Source organism: Musca domestica, unplaced genomic scaffold (assembly GCF_030504385.1).
Source record: "Musca domestica strain aabys unplaced genomic scaffold, Musca_domestica.polishedcontigs.V.1.1 210, whole genome shotgun sequence".
Lineage (NCBI taxonomy): Eukaryota > Metazoa > Arthropoda > Insecta > Diptera > Muscidae > Musca > Musca domestica.
This window is the reverse complement of record NW_026712259.1, coordinates 567,292-591,563: the sequence shown is the minus strand read 5'-3', so window position 1 is coordinate 591,563 and position 24,272 is coordinate 567,292. Positions and strand designations below refer to the sequence as shown.

At 36.7% G+C, this 24,272-nt stretch overlaps 2 protein-coding genes and 1 long non-coding RNA gene across 3 annotated transcripts; 2 read left to right on the top strand and 1 right to left on the bottom strand.

Annotated features, from left to right (window-relative positions):
* Positions 1 to 77: 77 nt before the first annotated feature.
* LOC131802543 (uncharacterized) lies at positions 78 to 9,262 on the bottom strand. The gene is made up of 5 exons (XR_009342257.1): positions 9,104 to 9,262; positions 8,780 to 9,038; positions 8,537 to 8,714; positions 8,044 to 8,209; positions 78 to 1,022 (listed from the first exon to the last, which is right to left on the bottom strand). It is a non-coding gene; the product is annotated as an uncharacterized LOC131802543 (long non-coding RNA).
* A 7,338-nt stretch (positions 9,263 to 16,600) lies between these two features.
* LOC131802550 (uncharacterized) lies at positions 16,601 to 23,392 on the top strand. The gene is made up of 2 exons (XM_059122872.1): positions 16,601 to 20,327; positions 23,249 to 23,392. The coding sequence occupies exons 1-2, from the start codon at positions 16,679 to 16,681 to the stop codon at positions 23,257 to 23,259; spliced, it is 3,660 nt and encodes a 1,219-aa protein (XP_058978855.1). The 5' UTR covers positions 16,601 to 16,678; the 3' UTR covers positions 23,260 to 23,392.
* On the top strand, positions 21,523 to 23,528 carry LOC131802551 (uncharacterized). Its single transcript, XM_059122874.1, has 2 exons — positions 21,523 to 23,001; positions 23,388 to 23,528. Exon 1 carries the CDS (start codon positions 22,036 to 22,038, stop codon positions 22,981 to 22,983), a length of 948 nt encoding a protein of 315 aa, XP_058978857.1. The 5' UTR covers positions 21,523 to 22,035; the 3' UTR covers positions 22,984 to 23,001; positions 23,388 to 23,528.
* The last annotated feature ends 744 nt before the right edge of the window (positions 23,529 to 24,272 follow it).

Below are 24,272 nucleotides of genomic sequence, written 5' to 3'. Positions count from 1 at the left end.
GAGAGTTGAGAGACGACTGAGTTCCATTTTTATGCAGGTAAAAGAAAATAGACTGGCTAGAACCGAAACCCCGTACATCGAAATTTTCTGCGATACACTTGCTAATTTCGAAGTTTTGTTGCGGTGGTGTTCACAATAAATAAATGCCATGGCGCAATAAAATAAACAAGCCGGCATTAGTTTTAACCGGCAATGATCGAACGCCAAACTGAAAATGAGCCGGATATGCGGGGTCTCCTGATTTGTGAAAAAAAGGTAGTGCCAAGTTTGTGTTGATTTTTGCTGAGTCGATTCTTTTAGATCGGCGTTAGAAAAATGCAGTTCTGTGCGTATGATTATGTTTAGTAGAACAGTCAAGTGAAGAAAAGTAAATAAATTTGGAAAATTGTGGGAAAATCGATGAGAAGGGGAAATTAGTCTTGGCGTCATTTTTCCCGTATAAAAGCGTAGAGATAACCAAAAGAAAGTCAGATTTTCTTGATGCGCTATAGAAAAAACAACATTTTATTTCGTTTGCCAAAATCGACCATTTGGAAAAAGTCGGCATTTAACAACGGTACAAAATTAAGTTTTATTGACGGGTTTATACGGCTGCGTGCCTTGCATTTATTCTTTTTATGTTGGATGGATAAAAATCATAGATGTAAGTTGAAATTGTGGTGTTGTCTAATGTTGGTCGTAACAAGTGTTGTGTCCCTTCCATTTAAGATTCCATCAGATTGCAAGCCATTACGAGGCCTTCCAACAGTTTACGCGGAAGGTCGCCTTGTTTAAACCGGCCATATGCCATAGAAAAATTTGTGTCGACATCTAAGTTGCAGCAAGCCAGCAGATTGATGCGACAGGGTCCGTTATGCCAGAAAAGAGCCATATAATTACCGCCGACATAAGTTCCCACAAGCCAATTAAGTATCTGGTCAACCAGGTAACGAAGATAAAGAATTTTTAAATAGTTACCTCAGGTTAAGTGGAACCGGCACCGTAGCGCTTTATCAACGGATGTGAGGCGACCGTTAACCAATCTGAAATAAATTAACAAGGAAATTAATATATTATTAATTGATTTGACATTAAGTCCGAGAAAAAAAAAACTAACCTAAAACCAAAAATTAAAAAAAGAAACTATAGTATTAATATAATGTTTTAGAAATAAGTTGTGTTGTTTAGTAGTTAATACTCGTTTATGTTTTAATCTAAGTATTATTATTGTGAGGAGAATTAATGCCACGAAACTCGTTCGACGTGAGTGAAGGAACACCATCAACGTTCAACTAGGTTTAGACGAAACGTTTTTTCTTTTAGACAGGTTAAAGAAATGTCTAGCCCTACCTAATCGAGCTCCATTAGGCAGAATACCTTAGATTAGTAAAAATAGCCCGAGTTGGCCAAATACCTAGTGTGAAGATTGTTGTCGTCCCGAATATTGACTCACATTGCTCGTGTTGTTTGGTGTTAATAATCCATTAAGAGACCATGATAAAGGCAATGTCAACAAATGTATATGTTTGAGTGTTTAAATTAATTATCATGTCTTTCTAACTTGAGTGTGAGAGAGGGAAGGAAGGGTATGTTATAGGTGAAAAAGTGTGTGTGGCAAATGGGGCCCTTGAAACAAATGAGAAAGGATACGAAGAGTCAAGGTTGGGTGGGCAGAGTGGAGGAGTCATAACCACCAAGCTCCTTTGCCATGAGTGCGTGTCGTGTTTGTGATCGCGTTGTTTTATTTGTGTTTTTCCCCCTTTACATTGGTTGTTAGTCCCCTAGGCCTGAAGGTGGAAGGGTTGAGAACCCCCTGAGAGTTGCACTCCTGAGCTAGATGGAACCCCAACTGAAGCACCACTGTAGGCGGTACATAAGAATATGACGCCCAATTCTGAAACTAGAATGTCTAATCGCCAAAACATAAGTCCAAGAATTATAATATCCAAAAGTAATAACCCCTGCTTGAGTTCTGGGAAATAGAGGCAAGACTTAAGGCGAAGACCTGTAATGCAATTCTGTGGTATAACATCTACTCATAGAACAATAACCCATAGGATGAAATAGATACAAACGAGTGTCACATTTTCTTACCAACCTAACTTTTATTGCAACCACCGTTTAAAGTAACTGTGATTAAAGTGCAATTTAAGTATAGATAGATAGTAAATTAGGATAATCAATTCAATCAATAGGGTCTGTGCAATAACTCATTGTTCGTGATGTGTAAAAAAGAAAGTATTGTTTTTATGACCTATCTTTTTTTTTTTTTTTGTATTCCGTTTAGTTAATGTAGTATAAATAGACCAAGGATAGTATAGAGGAAAGCGATATCTGCTGTGATGCAAACAAAAAAATCATAGACTGTATCGTGAAATATTTCTCGTTTCACAAAATCTTTTTCCTATAGCTTTCTTAGGAGAATGTGTGATACTAGCCTTTCAAATGTGTTAAGTCTTTTGTCAATCAACCCTATTTAACGCACTGTGGCAACCTATATGGACACTAAAACTATAATAAAAAATAAAAAAAATATATATATATATATATTACCCACACACAAACCCCTGATAGCTGAGATTGCCCTTCACGAACTCTCACATAGTGGAATTGTTTTTCGTATAACTTGTTTTTATTGTTGTATTTTTTTATAATACCTGTGTAATTGTTATAAACGCATATTTCATTCAATATATTTGTTGTAAAAATTTAACTCATAGTAATTAGTTTTATTTCTACTACCTATAAGTATTTTTTTACCTTTGTATAATCCCTGTTGGAAAGTAGTTACTAATAGTATAAATCGATAACTTAGATTAAAAGTAGCATTAAATTATAATTTATGTCCACGAGAGTATACTAATCAACCATAGATTTGTTAGGATCTTATAAGTGATTTTTATCCAACCTAATGAGCGAATCTACGTCTAGCAAAAGGCGCAGCAAAAGAAATCGATCAATAACGTTTGACTTAAGCCGATCTTCTATACAGTCCCCAAAGAAGAAAAAAATACGCCCAAAGGAACAAATTCCAAAATGCAAAATTCAAAAGCCAACGTCGATCCTAGTTTCTGCGATATGTCCACTACTATAAATAATCCTAATCCCAGCACAAGCGCTGCTGCAGGATAACTTCCGATTAATGCAACACCTAATTTACCGCCCATTAATCCACCGGAAATAGCCCAGCTTGTAAGGAGTCTAGTTCAAGAAAGTTTGAATCATGCCCAGGCAAATTTACACTCCCTAGTACAGGCTAGCGTTACAAAAGAATTAGAGAAGGTATACGCTGGCATAGACAAATTAAATAACGCAGTAGCATCCTTAACGATAGGCAGACAGACCTCTCCACCAAACCCCCAAAACATAACCCAACCAAATACCAACCCACAAAATACAAACCCACAAAATCAAAACCCACAAACAATCCCGGCCAACGATTCGTGGCACCAACAGCTACCCTCGAATAGGAATCGCAGAAACACTGTGACACCAACAGTAATGAGCAATGCCAGTAGTCAGGGTATAAAAATTGAACGATTTGGAATTAATTTCTCGGGTAGGCCTAACAGTCTGGCTGTAGAAGACTTTATATATCGTTTAGAATATTTTCAAAAACAGTACAATTTGGAATGGGAGGATATCTTGGGAGAGTTCCACATATCAGTCTCAGGACCTGCTCACGAGTGGGGAGTCATTAAAATATTCCTTAGTTGAAAGATTTAAGACACGGCGAACATGTTTCGAAGAAATGCGTGATCTTTTAGAACGCAAGCAATTGCCGGGAGAGTCGATTGACGCGTTCTTTCATGATATTAATTTGATGAGGTCCAGGTTGGAAAAGCCTGTCTCTGAATTCGAAATGATCTCTCTCGTAAAGAAGAATTTAAGAAAGAATCTGTCAGGTATAGTTTATTCTATGAAAGTCTCGTCTTTAGAGCAATTAAGGGTAGAATGTCTGGAAGTGGAAAGGACATTTTTTCGCAAGAATCCTGTACCAATCCAGCCCCCAACGAATAACAGACCTATAGATAATAGATAATTTTCCCGTTATAGATGACTCAGATGAGGTGGTAGAGCTCGCCGCTATTACTACCCAACTAGTATGCTGGAATTGCAAAAAACCTGGTCGTGGGTTTAGGGATTGTCCTTCTACACAAAGAAATTTATTTTGTTTTAAACGTGGTAAACCTAACACTACTGCGCCAAAATGTGTAAATTGCAGATCGGGAAACGGGAGGTAGAACCTGATTGCAGCGGGGAATCAGCGTTCATCCGAACAGTCCGCGCTCCAGAACTCCCAAACGAGTCAGTAATTAGTAGTGAGTCAGCCCGTTTTTTCCAAAATTCGGCACTATATCCCCTTAGAGATTAGGGAACAGAATTATAATGCAACAAAAGCCAGAATTTTTCATGAAAATTATGTTGGGTGTACTGACAAAAATCCAGCTGCTAACTAAACCATGAGCTAGTAACTAAAAATAAACAAAGAATCGAATAACTTAGACTAAGACACAAGCAAAATAAGGCAATAAAAAAGGCTGTATCCGAAGCCCTTGTAAGAACCCAATATGGAAAAGATCCGAGACCTTATGTCTTAGTCCAAATACAAAGCGGGGAAATAAAAGGTCTGTTAGACTCAGGAGCTACCGTAAGTTTATTAGGTAAGCATTGTAGAGAGATTGTAGAAGAGATAGGAATAGAAGTCAAACCCTATACCTCAAACGTCAGTACTGCCTCCGGGAAAATCCATCGTATACTGGGAATAATCGAAATGGATGTTGAGTATCAACAAGAAATTTCAAGAATGTCCCTCTTTCTGTGTCCAGACTTAGAGCAAGACCTGTATCTAGGCATAGATTTCTGGAAGTTGTTTAAAATTGAACCAGAAATCGTCCCAGTGGAAGAAATTGATATAGCAATACAACAGAAAATTCGCGGAGATGCTAAGAACAAAAACACGAATATGCACCAGTTAAATGGAGACCAACAACAGGCACTTGCAAACGTGGTAAACAAGTTCATAACGTTTGAAAAGAACGGATTGGGCTGCACTAAATTAGAAAAACATAGCATTAAACTAATGGAAAGTGCAAATCCGGTTAAGGACAAGCACTACCCTTTGTCGCCTGCCATGCAGGAAATAGTGTACAAGGAAATTGATAATATGCTCGCTCTGAACGTGATCGAGGAAAGCGATTCGCCATGGAGCAACAGAACTACAGTTGTTTGAAAACCCGACAAGAATAGATTCTGCCTAGATGCGCGAAAACTTAATGCATTGACGGTGAAAGACGCATATCCTCTACAAAACATAGACGGCATATTAAGTAGGATAGACCAAACACATTACATAAGTAGCGTCGACCTAAAGTATGCGTTTTGGCAGATCGAACTGGAGGAAGAGGCCAAACCATACACCGCGTTCACGGTACCAGATCGACCGATCTACCAGTTCCGTGTAATGCCATTTGGTCTATGCAACGCTGCACAGAGGCTATGTCGATTAATGGATCGAGTGATACCAGGCAGACTAAAATCTAATGTATTTATTTATCTGGATGACCTCTTAATCATAGCCGATGATTTCGACAATTATATTCGATTACTTGGTGAGGTAGCAGAATGTCTTCGGAAGGCCAATTTGACCATTGGTTTAAAAAAATCCTTATTTTGTTTTCGACAGTTAAAATATCTTGGCTTCATAATTGGTAACGGGTGCCTAAAAACGGATCCTGATGAAGTAGGCTCCATTCTAAAAATACCAACACCAAAAACTCCAAGGGAAGTCAGAAGTTTCCTGGGTACCGCCGGTTGGTACAGACGATTTATAAGGGACTTCGCTAGCATATCTGCCGCACTTACAGATACTTTAAAAAAAGGACAAAAGTTCAAAATCACTCATCAGAGCATTAACATCCGCACCGGTACTCCGACATCCGGATTTCAAACGAGAATTTTATATACAGTGTAAAGCCTCCGATTATGGAATCGGGGCAGTATTGTTCCAAAAGGACGATGATGGATGTGAAAACCCAATCGCATTCTACTCGCAGAAATTTAATGCATGTCAGAGAAATTATTCTGTTACGGAGAAGGAGTGTTTGGCCGCGGTTTTAGCCGTCAAGAGATTCCGACCCTACGTCGATCTCATGAAATTTACTATAATTACGGACCATGTCAGTCTTAAGTGGTTGATGTCACTTTAGGATTTAAGTGGAAGGCTAGCCAGATGGTCGCTGCAACTGCAAGCGTTTGACTTTACGATCGAACACCGCAAAGGTTCGGAAAACGTAGTAGCAGATACTCTTTCTAGGATGCCCATACAATCAGATGTAACAGTAGAAGAAATCACTGCGGAAGATATTCTCGACTTTGAAACCACCGCATTCGAAAGCGAAGAATATGTCGGATTGCGAAATACGATAGAGGAAAACCAGAGCAACTTCCAGATTTAAAAGTGGACAAAGAGAAAATATTTATAAAGGTGAAACATTTTGAACCAGAAACCACTGAGTTTGAATGGAAATTATGGATACCTGAAGAAATCACATATGCCCTAATTGAAAAGGCCCATAATTACACTGGATCGATCCATGATGGTATACATAAAACAGTAAACCGACTTAAGACTTTTTATTATTGGCCAAAATGACCTCCCAAGTAAGGCAATATATAACCAATTGCCAAATATGCAAAGAAACCAAGCCTGCAAACCAAATAATGCGTCCTAATATCGGAAAAGAAGTAATTACTGAAAGACCCTTTCAGAAACTATATACAGATTTCCTTGGTAAATACCCAAGATCTAAAAAGGGAAATGCATATCTTCATAGTTGTCGACCACTTCACTAAATTCACTTTTCTGCATGCAATGAAAGAAGCTACTTCCAAAAATGTAGTAAATTTCCTAGAAAATCAAGTGTTTCGGGTATTTGGAGTTCCAGAGATAGTACACAGCGATAACGGTAAGCATTTTACCTCAGCAAATTTTGAAGGAATGATAAAAACGTATAAAATTACCCACATCAAAACAGCTTACTACTTCCCGCAGTCGAACGCGTCAGAGCGAGTCAACCAGTCTGTACTGGCAGCGATAAGCGAACTATAGCCCGGCTGAGAAAAAATCTCAGGGTGTGGGAGTTCCCCACGTTGGGACTGAAGAATGAAACATACCAAAAGTTTTTAATAAATAACAAAACAAAATGGGGGAACCAAATATTAGCATGTAAAATGTAAAAAAAAACGCCTGTAAATTTCTGGTAATAATCTCTCAAATACAAAACATCTATTCCCCCAATGTCAAAAAGGAGATACAATAGATTACAAAAAAAGCAATAAATAATATATAATGAACGAATTAAGCTATAAATGCAATATACATTATAATCAAATAAAAAGATCAATATTTGAGGTTAAAGCATGCACATGTTGGCAGTGTGAACTATACCAAGGTAGTCAAAATAATATTAAATTGCCATATCAAGCCACCAATGAATAAATTCTGAGGAAATCCCATGTTTAGATACTTTTCAAGAAGTGCATTAATCATAAGTACTAAATTTTAGGCAATAATATACGAAGGTTATTGGTTCCCTCTTCAATTTGTCAAATGACTTTCACTTTCAAACACCAATATGTTCATCCACAAATTATTATTATTATTGTAGCATGCTATAAAATGTAAAGCGACCATATCAAATACTAATCTATTGCCCAATATGATCTGACATTGATTTAATTTTTTTGGTGTGGATGTAGACCTTTCATAAAAAAAATAATTTTAATAAAACCGCATGGATTTTATTATACAAGAACGATCCATAAATTATTCACACATATATTAATTATTCAGCATAAATTTGTATCTTTCCATATTACCGCATACGAAAGAACCACAATGTGTTTTTATCGCATGCGATAAAAAAAATATCCACGCACAAATGCCCCGCACAGCAAAGACACAGCTACGAAGTCGCAATACCAAAAAACAACCTTCTTGATATACTTCACACACTAAACATGATATTGACCACTTGTGACAAAAAGGAAATAAACACTTACCTATTTGGGTTGGTAAAACTTTTTCCACGATGTGTTTCAAGAATGAGAAATAGTTGACAATCCTCAGGTATAAAAATATTGCGCTGTTTTTCGCAATGTATGTTCCTACTCCAAGGGGGTGACGCCGTTAACTGTCCATATACTGCTGTTACCAAACAAAAAATACCTATATAAAAAGAAACAAAATAACATTAATAAATGGTCAATAAAAAATTCTTCAGCGATTACGATTGTGTGCATATAATGGTAAACATAATTTTCTCTTAAATGCACACACAACTAAGACAACCGATGTCTTGTATCATTTTTTTTGTGATGGCAGGTAAATAAAAGAATTCACCTCCCATAAAATATGCTTGTCAAACAATTTAATTCCAACTATATATAAACAAACATTCAGGTATATACCTATTGGGTAATGATCATTTAAACCCTTAAATATTTTAATATGGAGCCAGTAATGTGGTTAAGCATGAAGCAAATAAACACTCACCTATCCCAAATATCAGGCAAAAAGGATATATAAATTTGTATTCCTCTATAAAAAAAATTAAGTGGTATACTGCATCCACCTGGGAAATCCAAAATTATACCCTTATAAAGCGATCATAAATATCTGCCTCAGGAGATGGGGTCTATGTTGAAAGGTTCGTATCAAATCGTTGGGGTACCTAAAAAAAATTAAAAACCAACAATTAGAAATAGTAATAAAATCAACGATAGTTTAAGATTTTACCTGTACGTCCACTCATTGAGTTATCGGTCCAAGCTGTGCAGATAATTTGGGCACAAAGTAACAAGAACCATAAATGACATGTTTGCGTCCAATATGACCTCGAACGGAAAATACCTGTGTGCAAAGAGAATTCATTGCACGTTAAGGTGTAACAAGTCCCCCTATGGTATACCGTGATGAGCAGTATGCTTGTGTGGTCACTTGGTTTCCAATGTCCCAATCGATTCAAATGATGCCTTGATAGTAGATGAAATCCATTCTGAAAAGAAAACAAAAAATATTAACAAACGAAATATTCGTATGGAAATAGCAACAGTCACTTACCATAAACACACTCAAATGCGTTCTCCACAACCAGAAATCGTTCATTCATTGAATACATACATGTTGCGTTTACGAAACTCTAATTGGAGTGAGTAATGTAAGCAGGTATGTGTGTGAATAAGACGGCCATCATCCGTAGGTTGAATGGTATGCATGCGGTGAATGCACACATGCTGCGTCAACGAAACTCTAATTGGAGTAGAGTAATGCAAGCAAGTATGTGTGCGAATGAGAAGAAGACAAATGGACACACACACAAGATGATGCAGATTATGTGGCGCCGACAGCGCTTCATTGAATGAAGCGTGGGTACACATACACGTATACATTGAATATGCCCAGTAAACAATTTTTGCCGAATTCGGTCCGATTTCTGTCAGAATCTCTGAAAAAATGTCCGATTCTGATTCCGAATTCCTTCCGATTTCGGTACGAAAGTTGTATGGACGTGGTCACCGAATTCGGAAAGATTTTCTGAAAAAAATCTGAAAAAATATTAGATTTTCTGGACGAATTCGGTCCGAATTCTGTGAAAATTCTTGAAAAAATAGGAGAAAAAATTAGATTTTCGGAAAAGATTCGGAGGACAACTCCGAATTTCTGAAAGAAATCGGGCAGAATTCGTCTGGAAATTCGGCGGAATATTCAGATTTTCTGAAAGAAATCGGTCAGAATTCGAAAGAAAATTCGGAATAAAATTCAGATTTTCTGAAAAAAAAAAAACGCTCAGAATTCCGGAGAAAGTTCCGATTTTCTGAAAGAAATCGTTCAGAATTCGGAAGAAATATCGAAAAAATCGTCACACCACTTAAAAATGAAAAAAAAAAAAAACACATATTTATGTAAAAAACAAACAATTTATTTCGGGTTTCGTAAAAATGTAGTTTAAATATTACATCTATAATACATTTACATTAAAAATATTATTTTTATTAGGAACATAACATACAGTAGCACGTTTCTGTTTCAACTGCTAAACAAGAACTAAAAATAAAAAGCAGTGCACACAGAAAACCGGTATGTAGTTGTTTTTGCAATTTTTTTCCATCATATTTTTTTGGGAACGAAAGAGAAAGAGGCTGATTCACAACAACAACAAAACGCACATTTTTACAACGGAAAATCTAACAGTTCACAATAACAATAACAATGAGATCTTGAAATGAATGATCACAACAACAACTACTATGGGAGAGAATGTGTCAAACCATCACCATCCGTTTACATGTGGGAGAGAATATGCCAGAGCAATAGACAATCTACTCTCTCCGTTTGTACATTTTTCGAGTTTTTTTCGCTTAAAAACACAGGAAAATGTGCAGAAATTCTAAAAAAAAACGTTTAGAAAATCGGACCAATTTCTATCAGAAATTTCTGAAAAAAACGTCAGAAATTTCGGAAAAAAAATCTAAAATCAGAGCAGTCGGAAAAAATTGTTTACTGGGTGTGTCCCGAGGGTAATCTGATTAATTCCGGCATAAAAAGATTGGCGGTAAAAAAAATGTGTCATGGAAAAATATTTTTTCTTAACAACTTACCTCCGGTCCACACATGAATTATCACAGAAAAACGAAGATTTTTCATAGTTCCATTTTTATGCAGGTAAAAGAAAATAGACTGGCTAGAACCGAAACCCCGCACATCGAAATTTTCTGCGATACACTTGCTAATTTCGAAGTTTTGTTGCGGTGGTGTTCACATTAAATAAATGCCATGGCGCAATAAAATAAACAAGCCGGCATTAGTTTTATCCGGCAATGATCGAACGCCAAACTGAAAATGAGCCGGATATGCGGGGTCTCCTGATTTGTGAAAAAAGGTAGTGCCAAGTTTGTGTTGATTTTTGCTGAGTCGATTCTTTTAGATCGGGAAAATCGATGAGAAGGGGAAATTAGTCTTGGCGTCATTTTTCCCGTATAAAGGCGTAGAGATAACCAAAAGAAAGTCAGATTTTGTTGGTGCGCTGTAGAAAAAACAACATTTTATTTCGTTTGCCAAAATCGACCATTTGGAAAAAGTCGGCATTTAACAACGGTACAAAATTAAGTTTTATTGACGGGTTTATACGGCTGTGTGCCTTGCATTTATTCTTTTTATGTTGGATGGATAAAAATCATAGATGTAAGTTTAAATTGTGGTGTTGTCTAATATTGGTCGTAACAAGTGTTGTGTCCCTTCCATTTAAGATTCCATCAGATTGCAAGCCATTACGAGGCCTTCCAACAGTTTACGCGGAAGGTCGCCTTGTTTAAACAGACCATATGCCATAGAAAAATTTGTGTCGACATCTAAGTTGCAGCAAGCCAGCAGATTGATGTGACAGGGTCCGTTGTGCCGGAAAAGAGCCATATAATTACCGCCGACATAAGTTCCAACAAGCCAATTAAGTATCTCGTCAACCAGGTAACGAAGATAAAGAATTTTTAAATAGTTACCTCAGTTTAAGTGGAACCGGCACCGTAGCGCTTTATCAACGGATGTGAGGCGACCGTTAACCAATCTGAAATAAATTAACAAGGAAATTAAAATATTATTAATTGATTTACATTAAGTCCGAGAAAAAAAAAATAACCTAAAACCAAAAATTAAAAAAAAAACTGTAGTATTAATATAATGTTTTAGAAATAAGTTGTGTTGTTTAGTAGTTAATACTCGTTTATGTTTTGATCTAAGTATTATTATTGTGAGGAGAATTAATGCCACGAAACTCGTTCGACGTGAGTGAAGCAACACCCTCAACGTTCAACTAGGTTTAGACGAAACGTTTTTTCTTTTAGACAGGTTAAAGAAATGTCTAGCCCTACCTAATCGAGCTCCATTAGGCAGAATACCTTAGATTAGTAAAAATAGCCCGAGTTGGCCAAATACCTAGTGTGAAGATTGTTGTCGTCCCGAATATTGACTCACATTGCTCGTGTTGTTTGATGTTAATAATCCATTAAGAGACCATGATAAAGGCAATGTCAATAAATGTATATGTTTGAGTGTTAAGATTAATTATCATGTCTTTCTAACTTGAGTGTGAGAGAGGGAAGGAAGGGTATGTCATAGGTGAAAAAGTGTGTGTGGCAAATAGGGCCCTTGAAACAAATGAGAAAGGATACGAAGGGTCAAGGTTGGATGGGCAGAGTGGAGGAGTCATAACCACCAAGCTCCTTTGCCATGAGTGCGTGTCATGTTTGTGATCGTGTTGTTTTATTTGTGTTTTTCCCCCTTTACATTGATTGTTAGTCCCCTACGCCTGAAGGTGGAAGGGTTGAGAACCCCCTGAGAGTTGCACTCCTGAGCTAGATGGAACCCCACCTGAAGCACCACTGTAGGCGGTACATAACACGTATAATGTTTAGTTTTGTAGAAACTGTACATGTTGTAAAACAAGTTTGTGTGTTGATTGTTCTTCTTTAAATTCTTATCTCATTTTTATTTGTCTTTTCCGAAGAATGTAAATTAGCTAAATAAAGAACACACTTAAGATGCATGTGTTTTCCATATGCTATGTTTATGGTCGGTAATAAATAATGTAATAAATGTCACGACCATAAATATAAGATAAGAAAGGGTCGATCACAAATTAGGTACGTTTCGTTTTCTCCCGCAACGTAATGCACACAATAACGGCGCCGGCGAAAATTTCGTCGGACGACGCTAACTCAATTAGCTTTATTTCTATTTCATACGCCGGCGAATGGCGAATAAAATAGTACAAGGTGGCCATTGGTTTGACAGTTCATTGTCCCAGCAGCTGTGTCGATGCGTCTACCTATATTCATCTACCATGGTCACTCTACTATCTGTTACTCGTATAAAAATAAAAAAACACAATTAATTCGTTTATTTATTTGTGTACTTGCGCCTGATTGAAAAAGCAGATAAGCTTTTACTATAATATGCATTATTTTAACAATTTTAATAAACTTTACAATTCTCTGATCATTGTAGTCAACAAATGAGCAAAAAGTAAACCACTTCATCAGCTGTTTTACAATTTCGTCGGTATTGTGTTCTATACGGCGAATTTACGCGGCTCATTTTGTCGCCGCGTAGGGCGAAATTCGTCGTTCGCTCCAATTGTGTTCCTAGCATAATGTGTGCGTTAAAGCACAGCGTGCATTATTAAATAAAATGCATGTGTTAATGTATTAGTGTTAAGAATATGTTGTAAATAAATTGAGTTCTCTTCCAGCCGAAGAACAAGAAACATATTTTCGCGAAGTTTTCTCTTTCGTTAGTTACATCGCTTGTGATTTGGTAGCCCCGACGTGATAGTATCGCGTGTAGTTAGTGAAGGAAGTGATTCGATAGGCTATATTTCCAGTGCCCGAGAAAATATTAGTTTATGCGAAATAAATAACGTGATAGGCGGGCATTTTCGTAGAAGTGAAGTGTGTTAGGCTTATTTGCTGTAGCGACGTAAAAGATGCACTGTTAAAGCAAAGATAGTGTTCATAAAGTTGCTATAAATTTGCCCAACACTGTTGGTTGGATATTTACCGGCGGCCGCATAAATGGCATCATAACAAAATGATGTAAATAATGTAAACACGTACACATACACACATACATTTATGCAGCCACCGGTAAATTCCAATGCTGAATTCCAATAAATAAGCATCGTCAACAGCCAAAACAGGTTTGATGTGACGATGCAAATTGGAGAATAGTTAGTTCTCACCGAATTTTAAACGCGATCGCAAGTCTCAAGTTTTCCCCCCCGAGTGACAAGTGACAGTGAACAAATAAACGCTAATAACAATTTTTACAAAACACAGTGAACATTCAAAGTACTACAAAAAGCAAAATTACAAAATACAAAAAACATTACAAAATTGTTAAAATATTTTACAAAGACGTTCCAAAACATACAACAAAAAGTGAAATTACTGTACAAAATACATACACCTATATAATAAAACTTAGATGCTAATAGTTGTATTTAAAACTTAAAATCTAATGAACTAAAACTGAATTAAAATTTAAAGTACAAAACTAAGTGAACTAAAACTAAAACTAAACTACATAACTTAAGCTAATTGTGATATATCTAAATTGCACTACCCGAAAATAAAAATAATATACGAGAATAAAAAACAAAACTAATTTTTTACTAATTTCAAAAGGCTCAAAGGCAAAAAAGGTAAGCCTAAAAACATTTGGTCCTCCAGAGCCGGATTAAAAAAGTGAAGTTTTTTAAATTATTAAAAACGAAAAAAATTTTGTGAGTGGACGGACAGAAAAAAAAACAGTGAAAAAAGAACAGTGAAAAAATACAGTGGGGTGCAAAAATAAGTGGAAAGTTAAAAAAGTTTTGAAAAAAAAAAATACAATAAACTTTGGAAAAATTTTTCAAAAAAAAATAGACAGTGAACAGTGCAACGAAAAGAGACTATACACAGTGTTACAGAAGAGACGTTAAAAAGTAATATTCAAGAGACAATTTACAGTGACACAAAGAGCAACAACCAGGACAATTGTGGAAACAGCAGCAAAGGAGAAGCGGACGGACACGCGCAGCACAACAACAACAAACAAGGTACAACATCGAGACCCGGAGAAAAAAATCCAAAGTGAGTACTCGTGAAATTTTCTTTTTTGACACAAAAGGGCATTTCGGGAGCAAGCAAATCTTTAATATTTGCATTGACCCGCATATTCCCATAATTTGCAATAACACTTTGACCCATATTCAAAGCTGCTAGTTGCCCACTCTGACACAGTGACTGAAAATTTCCCAATTTTGAGCCATTTTTCTGGACGGACATTTGGCTTTTGACCCGGTAAAAAACAGGCAGACATATTCTTTTCTGAAAAACGGGAATTTTCAGCCATATACAAATATATATATACTAAAAATTTTGGAATTTTCTGAACGTGGAGTTCAGGCGAATACATAAGCGCCATATTGACACAAACACATAAGCTTTAAACTTTGGAAAATTGGCGTCACCAAGAAAGCACATAAACGCCATATTGCAACAATTTTATATACAAATTTTGAAACAAAGCGTCACTTGCAATATATAGTCGCCATATTTTTTGGACAAATTTGGCGTCATCCGAATACATAAACGAGTAAATAAAACCCGTTTAAAAAATAGCGTCTGGTGGACAGACAAAAAATAACCTAAATTTTTTTGAAACATTTTTTGAAAAAAAGCAAGCGTCTGGTGGACAGACATACATGTTATACAAAACCAACAAACGTATTTGAATTTTTTGAAAAAAAAAATTGGCAAACAAGCAAGCGTCTGGTGGACAGACATACATGAGAAACTTAAACTACAAATTTTTTTTAAATTTTGGAGAACAAATTATATATCGGAGTCTGGTGGACAGACATACAATCGATCCCATATATTTACAATTTTTTATTTTTATTCTAATTTTAACCTTTTTTCCCATTTAGCACAATATTTATTGCTCTAAGGAGCTTAAAAATTTTTCTGTGACCCAAAATTAATTTCTTGCATTTTTCGCAGAAATATTTTGCTGGTATACTTTTTTGATTTTGTGACACATTACACGACTTTTTGGGAAAAATTTCTTCCTTGGATTTTTTTTTGCAATTTCTTGATTTTTGCAATTTCTTGAATTTTTCTGCAATTCCTTGAAATTTATGCTGAAAATATTTGGATTTTGACCCAAATTATTTTCTTTTGAAATATTTTGCTGGGACATAAAATTTTCCGCTGAAATATTTGGACCTTGACCCAAATCAAATTTTTTGGAAATTTTTGCTCAAATTTTTGGATTTTTGACCCAAATTATTTGTTTGAAATATTTCTGCTGAAATATTTGGATTTATACATACATAATTTTCTCTAATTCTCGTTGCGAATTTTATCGGAAAAATTTGGCGAACTTAGAAAATTTGTTGAATCAGACAAATTTTCACAAGCAATAATCAAAGTTATTGGCTTTTATAAAATAAAATCCTCCTGTCATAGGATATTAAGTGATTTTAACAAAAAATTTAATTTTTTTTGACAACCCAACACACATTTTTACTTCGTTGAAATTTTTTTGGACTCTCTGAAATTTTTTGGAATTTTCAACTTCTCGTGGACAATCAAATTAGACTCTCGTTTTTTTTTTGGAAGAAATTGTTTACTGCGCAAAACATCTCTGGTAATTTCTGCTTTGCAATTCTCGTTTAAACACTTTTGTTTTAAAAACTTTTGATTATTTGTCGAATTGCAAGAATAAAATCCTCCTGTAAGTGGACCTTAAGAGATTTTATTTTCTTTTTTGCTCATTTTGACGAAATTTTGACCCTTCTGGTAACCCAGCAAACATTTTTAATCAAGTCAGTCCGGCGTCAAATATAAAGAAAATTTTTGAATTTTTGGAAAAAAAAATTTTAATTATTGAAAGGAACGAAATATAATTTGACTCAAACCAATAAAATAGGATCGTTTTCGTCGACAGATATTGAGAAAAAAAACTTATCCTCATTTTAAAAAAATAAAAATTTGGATAAAAGTTTAAATTCTAAACCAAGTTAGTCCTTTTCATTGGGCAACTTTTCTTTTTTGTAAACCAACAAAATTTCGTAAAGGTTAACGCTCAGCTTGCAAAATGGATAAATCTTTAAGCGATAAATTCACAAATTGCGTCAACGATCTTCTGGATTATATTTCAATTTTTTCAATAACCAAACCTGATGACACGGTACATACTTTGGAAACAACACGAATGGAGTTGGACTCTGCATGGGACCAGGTCAAGAGAGCCTACATAGACTGTCGGGATTATGTTCCAGAAGAGGAAGGAAAGCCGATCGATAAAAATAAACTGAGAAAGCACTATATGGATACCATGGGATCGTACAAAAAAGCGCTGAGTTCAATAAATGGACAAATTCAAAATATTTTGGATGAAAAGACACAGGAAAAAATGAAAAGAGAGTCAGAGATGTCACAACAAGGAAGGGAAGTGGATTTCACAAACGTATCGCGGCTACCTCCATGCGATACAGACACATTTAAAGGTGGTTACAGAGAATGGCCGACTTTCAGAGATCTATTTTCGGCAATTTACATAAACAACTCAAAATTAAGTAATGTCGAAAAATTATTCCATTTGACGCAAAAGACAGCAGGAGAAGCAAGGGAAATTATTTCACATGTCCCACTAACTAATGATGGATTTACATTAGCATGGAAAAATCTCACAGATCGTTACGAGAATAAAAGAATGCAAATTAATGAAGAAATCAAGACACTTTTCAATCTACCTGGAGTTTCTGCTGAATCAAGTCACTCTATTCAAAAACTACAACGCACGGTAAATAGCAGCATTCAGACACTGGGGATACTTGATGTCGATGTTAAAGGATGGGATCCGATCTTAATATACATTTGTTCAACAAAATTACCTAGAGGCTTTTTAGAAGAATTCGAGAACTCATTAAGCGATTGTAAACAAATTCCAAAATGGGAACAGTTTGACGCTTTCTTAACAAACAAATTCAAAACTTTGGAATCAGTTGGAAATATAAAGCCCTCTACATCGAAATTTGCTCAACAAAAACCAACTAACAATCACACGCCTAGATTTTTGAAAACATTTCAAACAAATGTCTCAAAAAATACAAACAACTTTGGAGGAAGACCTACTAATGTAATATTACCTCAACAAAATAAGCCGAAAAATACTCAAACTTGTCAAGTCTGCAAATCAAATCATTTCATAAGAGATTGCAGCGAATTTTTGAAAAAGAGTGTGAATGACAGAATTCACATCGTGAAAACTTCACACTTATGCTACAATTGCTTGTCATCAAATCACGGAGTAAAGGATTGCAAAAGTCGCTTTGGTTGCCGTATTTGTACTATGAAACACAATACTTTGTTACACAAGGGAACGGAAACCCAAACAACTAACTCATACCTAGCTCGAGTGGAAGCACGACCTAGTACTAGTGCTGCCGCTCTTACAAATCAAATACAGTCCACTACAAACCTAGAACCAACTACTATTACTACTTTGACCCTCCAAGATAAGCAAATTTGTGAGCGACAATCTGGAGGAACGCTACTTTTCACAGCAATAGTACAAATTGAAACCAAAGGACAACTTTACGATGCCCGAGCTCTAATAGACTCAGGATCACAATCCACCTTTATTTCGGAAAAGATGAAAAACTTTTTGAAGTTACCTACACGGAACAACTTAGTTCATGTCACTGGCTTAAGTCAATTTGTTTCTGAAACTTCAACAAAATCTTGCTTGTTTACTATGAGATCCAAATATGACCCTAGCTTTAAACTGGAAGTTTGGGCTCCAGTTTTAAAGAACTTACCTTCAAATCTACCACCACAAAACTTAGATGAATCACAACTTCGAGATGTAACAGCATTAGAACTGGCTGACCCGAAATTTTACGTTAGCCAACCAATCGATATTCTTATTGGAATGGACATAGGACCATTAATATTTACAATTGGAACTCCAATGAAAACATTTGGATCAATTTTAACACAAAAAACCAAATTTGGATGGATAGTTGGAGGACCCATACCAGGAAGCATCCTTCAACGAAAACAAATATCACTTCTAAACACAACTTCAATAGAGAAAGTACTTACACGTTTTTGGGAGGTGGAAGAGACCCCTAAAAAAGTTTTACGGTCAGAAGAAGACCAATTTTGTGAACAAAATTTCATTGAAACAACAATACGGAACAAGGATGGAAGATATGTGGTGACTCTCCCATTCAAAAAATGCGAGGAATTGGGGAATTCCAGAAACATCTCCCTAGCTCAATTCTACAGAATGGAGAAAAAACTTATGAAAACACCAGAGATCAAAGAACAATATGATGCTTCAATACTTGAATACTTAGAACTCGGTCATATGAGGAAAGTCAATCCGAATGAAATAGATAAAATGCCAAATTATTATCTACCACATCACGCTGTGATAAAACCCGATCGACTCACAACGAAGTTAAGAGTCGTATTTAATGCTTCTTGTCCTACATCAAACAAAACAAGTCTCAATGACATCCTATATCCTGGACCCATTCTTCAACAGGATTTAGTATTGCAAATTTTAAAATGGAGATTTTTCAAGTATGCCTTCAATGCAGATATAACAAAGATGTATCGCCAAATACTTTTGGATCCAAATCAAACAAAATATCAAAGAATTCTCTTTAGAAAGTCTCCGGAAAACCCAGTAGAGGATTATGAGCTGCTGACAGTTACATTTGGAGTTAACTGCGCACCATATTTAGCATTGAGAACTCTTCTTAAACTAGCAGAAGATGTCAAAGAATCATACCCTAGAGCCGCAAATATAATTTTGAATAATTTGTATGTTGATGATGTATTAGCTGGCGGCCACACTGAAGATGAATCAATAAAAGCTCGAAAGGAATTAACTGCTGCTTTAGACTCTGCTGGTTTTACACTAATGAAATGGGCATCAAATGATCGCAAAATAATACAAGATATTCCACATGAACATTTGCTACCACTCAATTGGCTAGACATTTCCGAAGATGCTTCAACTAAGACCCTTGGAATTCGATGGAATATCTCAGGCGATTATTTTTCGTTTACACCGCCCTCAATGGAAAATAAAAATGTATCTTCAAAACGAGAAGTTTTATCAACGATAGCCAAATTGTTTGACCCATGTGGATGGCTGGCACCGGTGGTCGTCGTAGCTAAGTTAATAATGCAACAAATCTGGCTAGACAAAATTGACTGGGATGATCAATTGAAGCCAATAACTCAGATGAACTGGAACAATTTCGTCAAAAATAGCAAAGATATTGAATATCTGAGAGTTCCTCGATGGATTCAATACACGCTAGATGGTTCTGTAGAGATTCATGGATTTTGTGACGCATCAGAAAGCGCATATGGAGCCACTCTTTATATTCGGGTGGAAAATACTGACCATACCACACATACATTTTTGCTAGCAGCAAAGACTCGTGTCGCTCCAATTAAAAAATTATCAATACCCAGACTCGAGTTATGCGGGGCAGTATTACTTTCAAAATTAGCAAAATCCATTGTAAATAGTCTACAAATATCAAAATATTCGACACAATTTTGGACCGATTCTACCATCGTCTTAGCATGGTTAAAAAAGCCTCCTTGTCATTGGAGCACATTTGTTGGAAATAGAGTCTCGGAAATTGCTGATAATGTTGGACAAGAAAATTGGAGACATGTTGATTCGGAAAATAATCCAGCTGATATTGCGAGCCGTGGATGTTCGCCTGCAGAGCTAAAGACTAGTGATCTCTGGTGGCAGGGACCTCAATGGCTCAGAATGCAAAAAGACCGTTGGCCATCATATGAAATCCCAAATGACACAAATTTGGAAGCCAAAACGGCAAAAGTTATGACTCTTTTCTCTGAAGGAGATGATCCTTTAAAAAATTTCTCCTCTTTATCTAAAGTTTATCGATCATACGCATATGCCCTAAGACTCTGGAAAAATACTGGAACAAATAGGCAACACCTTCGCGTCTCATCAAAAGACCTTACTTCAGATGAAATCCAAGATGGAAAACGATCTTGTATAATTCGTACCCAAAAATTCGTATATGCAGACGAATACAACGCACTTATGAAAAAGACTCAAATTTCTCCTTCAAGTCCTCTGTTGACCCTCAACCCATTTCTAGACTCAAAGGGTATTATTAGAGCAAATGGCCGATTGGTACAATCGCCAGCCCTTACCTATAGCGAACGTCACCCAATAATATTACCACATGGCGCAAAACTTAGCAAATTATTAGTCGAATTCACTCATAAGATTACTTTACACGGGGGTAATCAATTAATGACCCGAGTATTAAGGTCCGAATTCTGGATATTTGGACTCAAGTCGCTTATCAAACAAACCATACGAAAATGTCGAATCTGCTTAATTCACAAAAAACAAACCCAAACTCAAATAATGGCTTCGCTACCACCCGAACGCACTTTTCTTTCTCGACCCTTTACAAACACAGGGGTAGATTTTGCAGGACCCTTTAACATTAAAAGTTATTCAGGAAGAGCCTGTTTTATTACAAAAGGCTACGTGTGCCTGTTTGTTTGTTTCGCCACTAAGGCTATACATTTAGAACCCACAAGCGATTTGTCGACATATGCCTTTCTTGCCGCTTTTTCTAGGTTTATTAGTCGGCGAGGTTGCCCGTCTTGTATATTTTCGGACAACGGAACTAACTTTGTGGGAGCGGTTGATCTATTAAAGCGAGATAGATTAGCTTTCATGAAGAATATTCAAAATAGCACAATTCAAAATAATTTCACTCAAAATCTTACTTGGAAATTTATTCCTCCTGGTGCTCCGCACATGGGCGGCTTGTGGGAAGCTGGCGTCAAATCATTTAAAATCCATTTACGAAAAAGTATCCCAAAAATGAATTTCACTTTTGAAGAATTCACAACTATTTTATCAAGAATTGAAGGCTGCCTTAACTCACGACCCTTAAGTCCTGCTAGCGACGACCCAAACGACCTTTCCCCTTTGACACCTGGTCATTTCTTAATAGGAACACCTATTCTTACCCCAGCTGAACCAGACATTTCAGATACAGATTTAAGCTTAGTCAATCGTTGGAAAAGACTCAAAGTTATTTCGCATTATTTTTGTAATAGATGGAAGTTAGAATATCTTCACGAACTTCACAGAAGAACTAAATGGAAATATGAAAAGGAGAACATCAAAGAAGGAGATTTAGTTGTCGTAAAAGATGATAGATTGGCTCCGCATGAATGGAAGTTAGGTCGTATCGAAAAAACGTATCCAGGTAGTGACCAAAATACCAGGGTTGTAGACATACGGACGGCAAGTGGCAACATTAGCAGACAATTACAAAAATTGTCAAATTGTTTTCCGACTGACTAGTCGGATTCCCACTCAAAAAAGAATTTAGTACTCGCCTCAATTTCTTTTCAGATATGGCCGCTTACTTGCCTAACCAGGACTGCCGTCTGGACGATCGCAACCGTAGCCCAGACTCACCTGCCCGTCCCACAGCAAGAAGCGCCAATCGACCCATCCATCGTCCCAGTTCCACATCCCCTGAAAGGCGACAGAGAAGTCGATCCGACGTAAGACCCCGCCAACGCCAAGAAAGACCAAGCTACTGGCAATATTCATGTGGGCTCTGCCAAGATGACCATGCCCTCAGTGCCTGTGAGAGGTTCCGCAGACAGACGCCCTTCCAGCGTTATGAGACCGTGGAGCGTCGGGGGTATTGCCGAAATTGCCTGGCGAGAAGTCATTTGGCTCCCGACTGCCCGTCTTTAACTGGTTGCCGGAGATGCAACGACCGGCACCATACCCTATTGCACGGGGCGTCTCAGTTGGACGAGGTATCCCTCAACATCGAGGCCATTACAACCCCAGCCTTCGCATGGGATTTGGTGTTTGTACCAACAGCGATGGTACGCATAACGGCCGAGGGCATGGAGGGGTTCAGTATGCTGCGAGCCATTATTAGCCAATCTGCGACGATGTCTAAGATTTCGTACGCCGCGTTCCGTCGCCTGGGTCTGCAGTCGCGGAACTACAGAGGGGAGCGATTCACCACCTTCACCGTTTCGCCCCGCCGCACAAACTCTACTTGGAGTCTGAAGGTAAATGCGCTAATAATCGAAGACCTGCCCAGACGCATTTACTCAGACCCGATACTTGAAGACCCCACTAGATGCTTTACAAATTACGCCCTTGCTGACCCTGATCCCCGAGGAAATAGTCCAATCGATGTGGAACTGGGAGCGGACACGTACTCCGCCATAAGGAAAGATGGGTGTACAGCAGCTGGAATTGGAGATGTCCTGGCGTACAACACTCAACTGGGCTACGTGTTTGCTGGGCCAATCAAGAACATGCCGAGGAACTGAAGACCGAGGATCCTTATGGTATATTAGAAATGAATACTTACACTTGTCATTCGGGGCCCAGAAAATGTTCATAAAGTTGCTATAAATTTGCCCAACACTGTTGGTTGGATATTTACCGGCGGCCGCATAAATGGCATCATAACAAAATGATGTAAATAATGTAAACACGTACACATACACACATACATTTATGCAGCCACCGGTAAATTCCAATAAATAATAATAATGAATTCCAATAAATAAGCATCGTCAACAGCCAAAACAGGTTTGATGTGACGATGCAAATTGGAGAATAGTTAGTTCTCACCGAATTTTAAACGCGATCGCAAGTCTCAAGTTTTCCCCCCCGAGTGACAAGTGACAGTGAACAAATAAACGCTAATAACAATTTTTACAAAACACAGTGAACATTCAAAGTACTACAAAAAGCAAAATTACAAAATACAAAAAACATTACAAAATTGTTAAAATATTTTACAAAGACGTTCCAAAACATACAACAAAAAGTGAAATTACTGTACAAAATACATACACCTATATAATAAAACTTAGATGCTAATAGTTGTATTTAAAACTTAAAATCTAATGAACTAAAACTGAATTAAAATTTAAAGTACAAAACTAAGTGAACTAAAACTAAAACTAAACTACATAACTTAAGCTAATTGTGATATATCTAAATTGCACTACCCGAAAATAAAAATAATATACGAGAATAAAAAACAAAACTAATTTTTTACTAATTTCAAAAGGCTCAAAGGCAAAAAAGGTAAGCCTAAAAACAGATAGTATTAGATCTTTTAGTTGTGTAAAAGGAGACATGATAGGTAGCAGTGAAAGATTCTGTCGATCTATATCTCCATATACTAACGCAATAGACGAGTAATTAAAAGTGATTATTTTATTCGTATATTTTTGAGTGCACATATATTTCGTCAATATGAATTTTGTAGACTTCATTCAACATAAAAGGATGTTGGACGAGTATATTGTGTCACTTTATTTAGATATGGAAAGAATTGCTCTGTGTGGTGTAACTGAAGAAGCTGGGGAAAAATGTACCGAATTAGGTAGTTCCTTTACAGAAGCAAGAAAGGAATATTTAGATAACGAGAGGGAACTTCGTCGTTTGAAAAAATTACATACTCGGATTGCATAGACGCCTTGGGTGTGTGCTATGCGACTAAAGATATCGGGAGAGTTCTAAACGGCATAGGTGTTTTTGTGCCCATAGAAATACCACGTTTAGATATCGATTATTTAGCGGATGTGAACAGCTTAAGTTCATC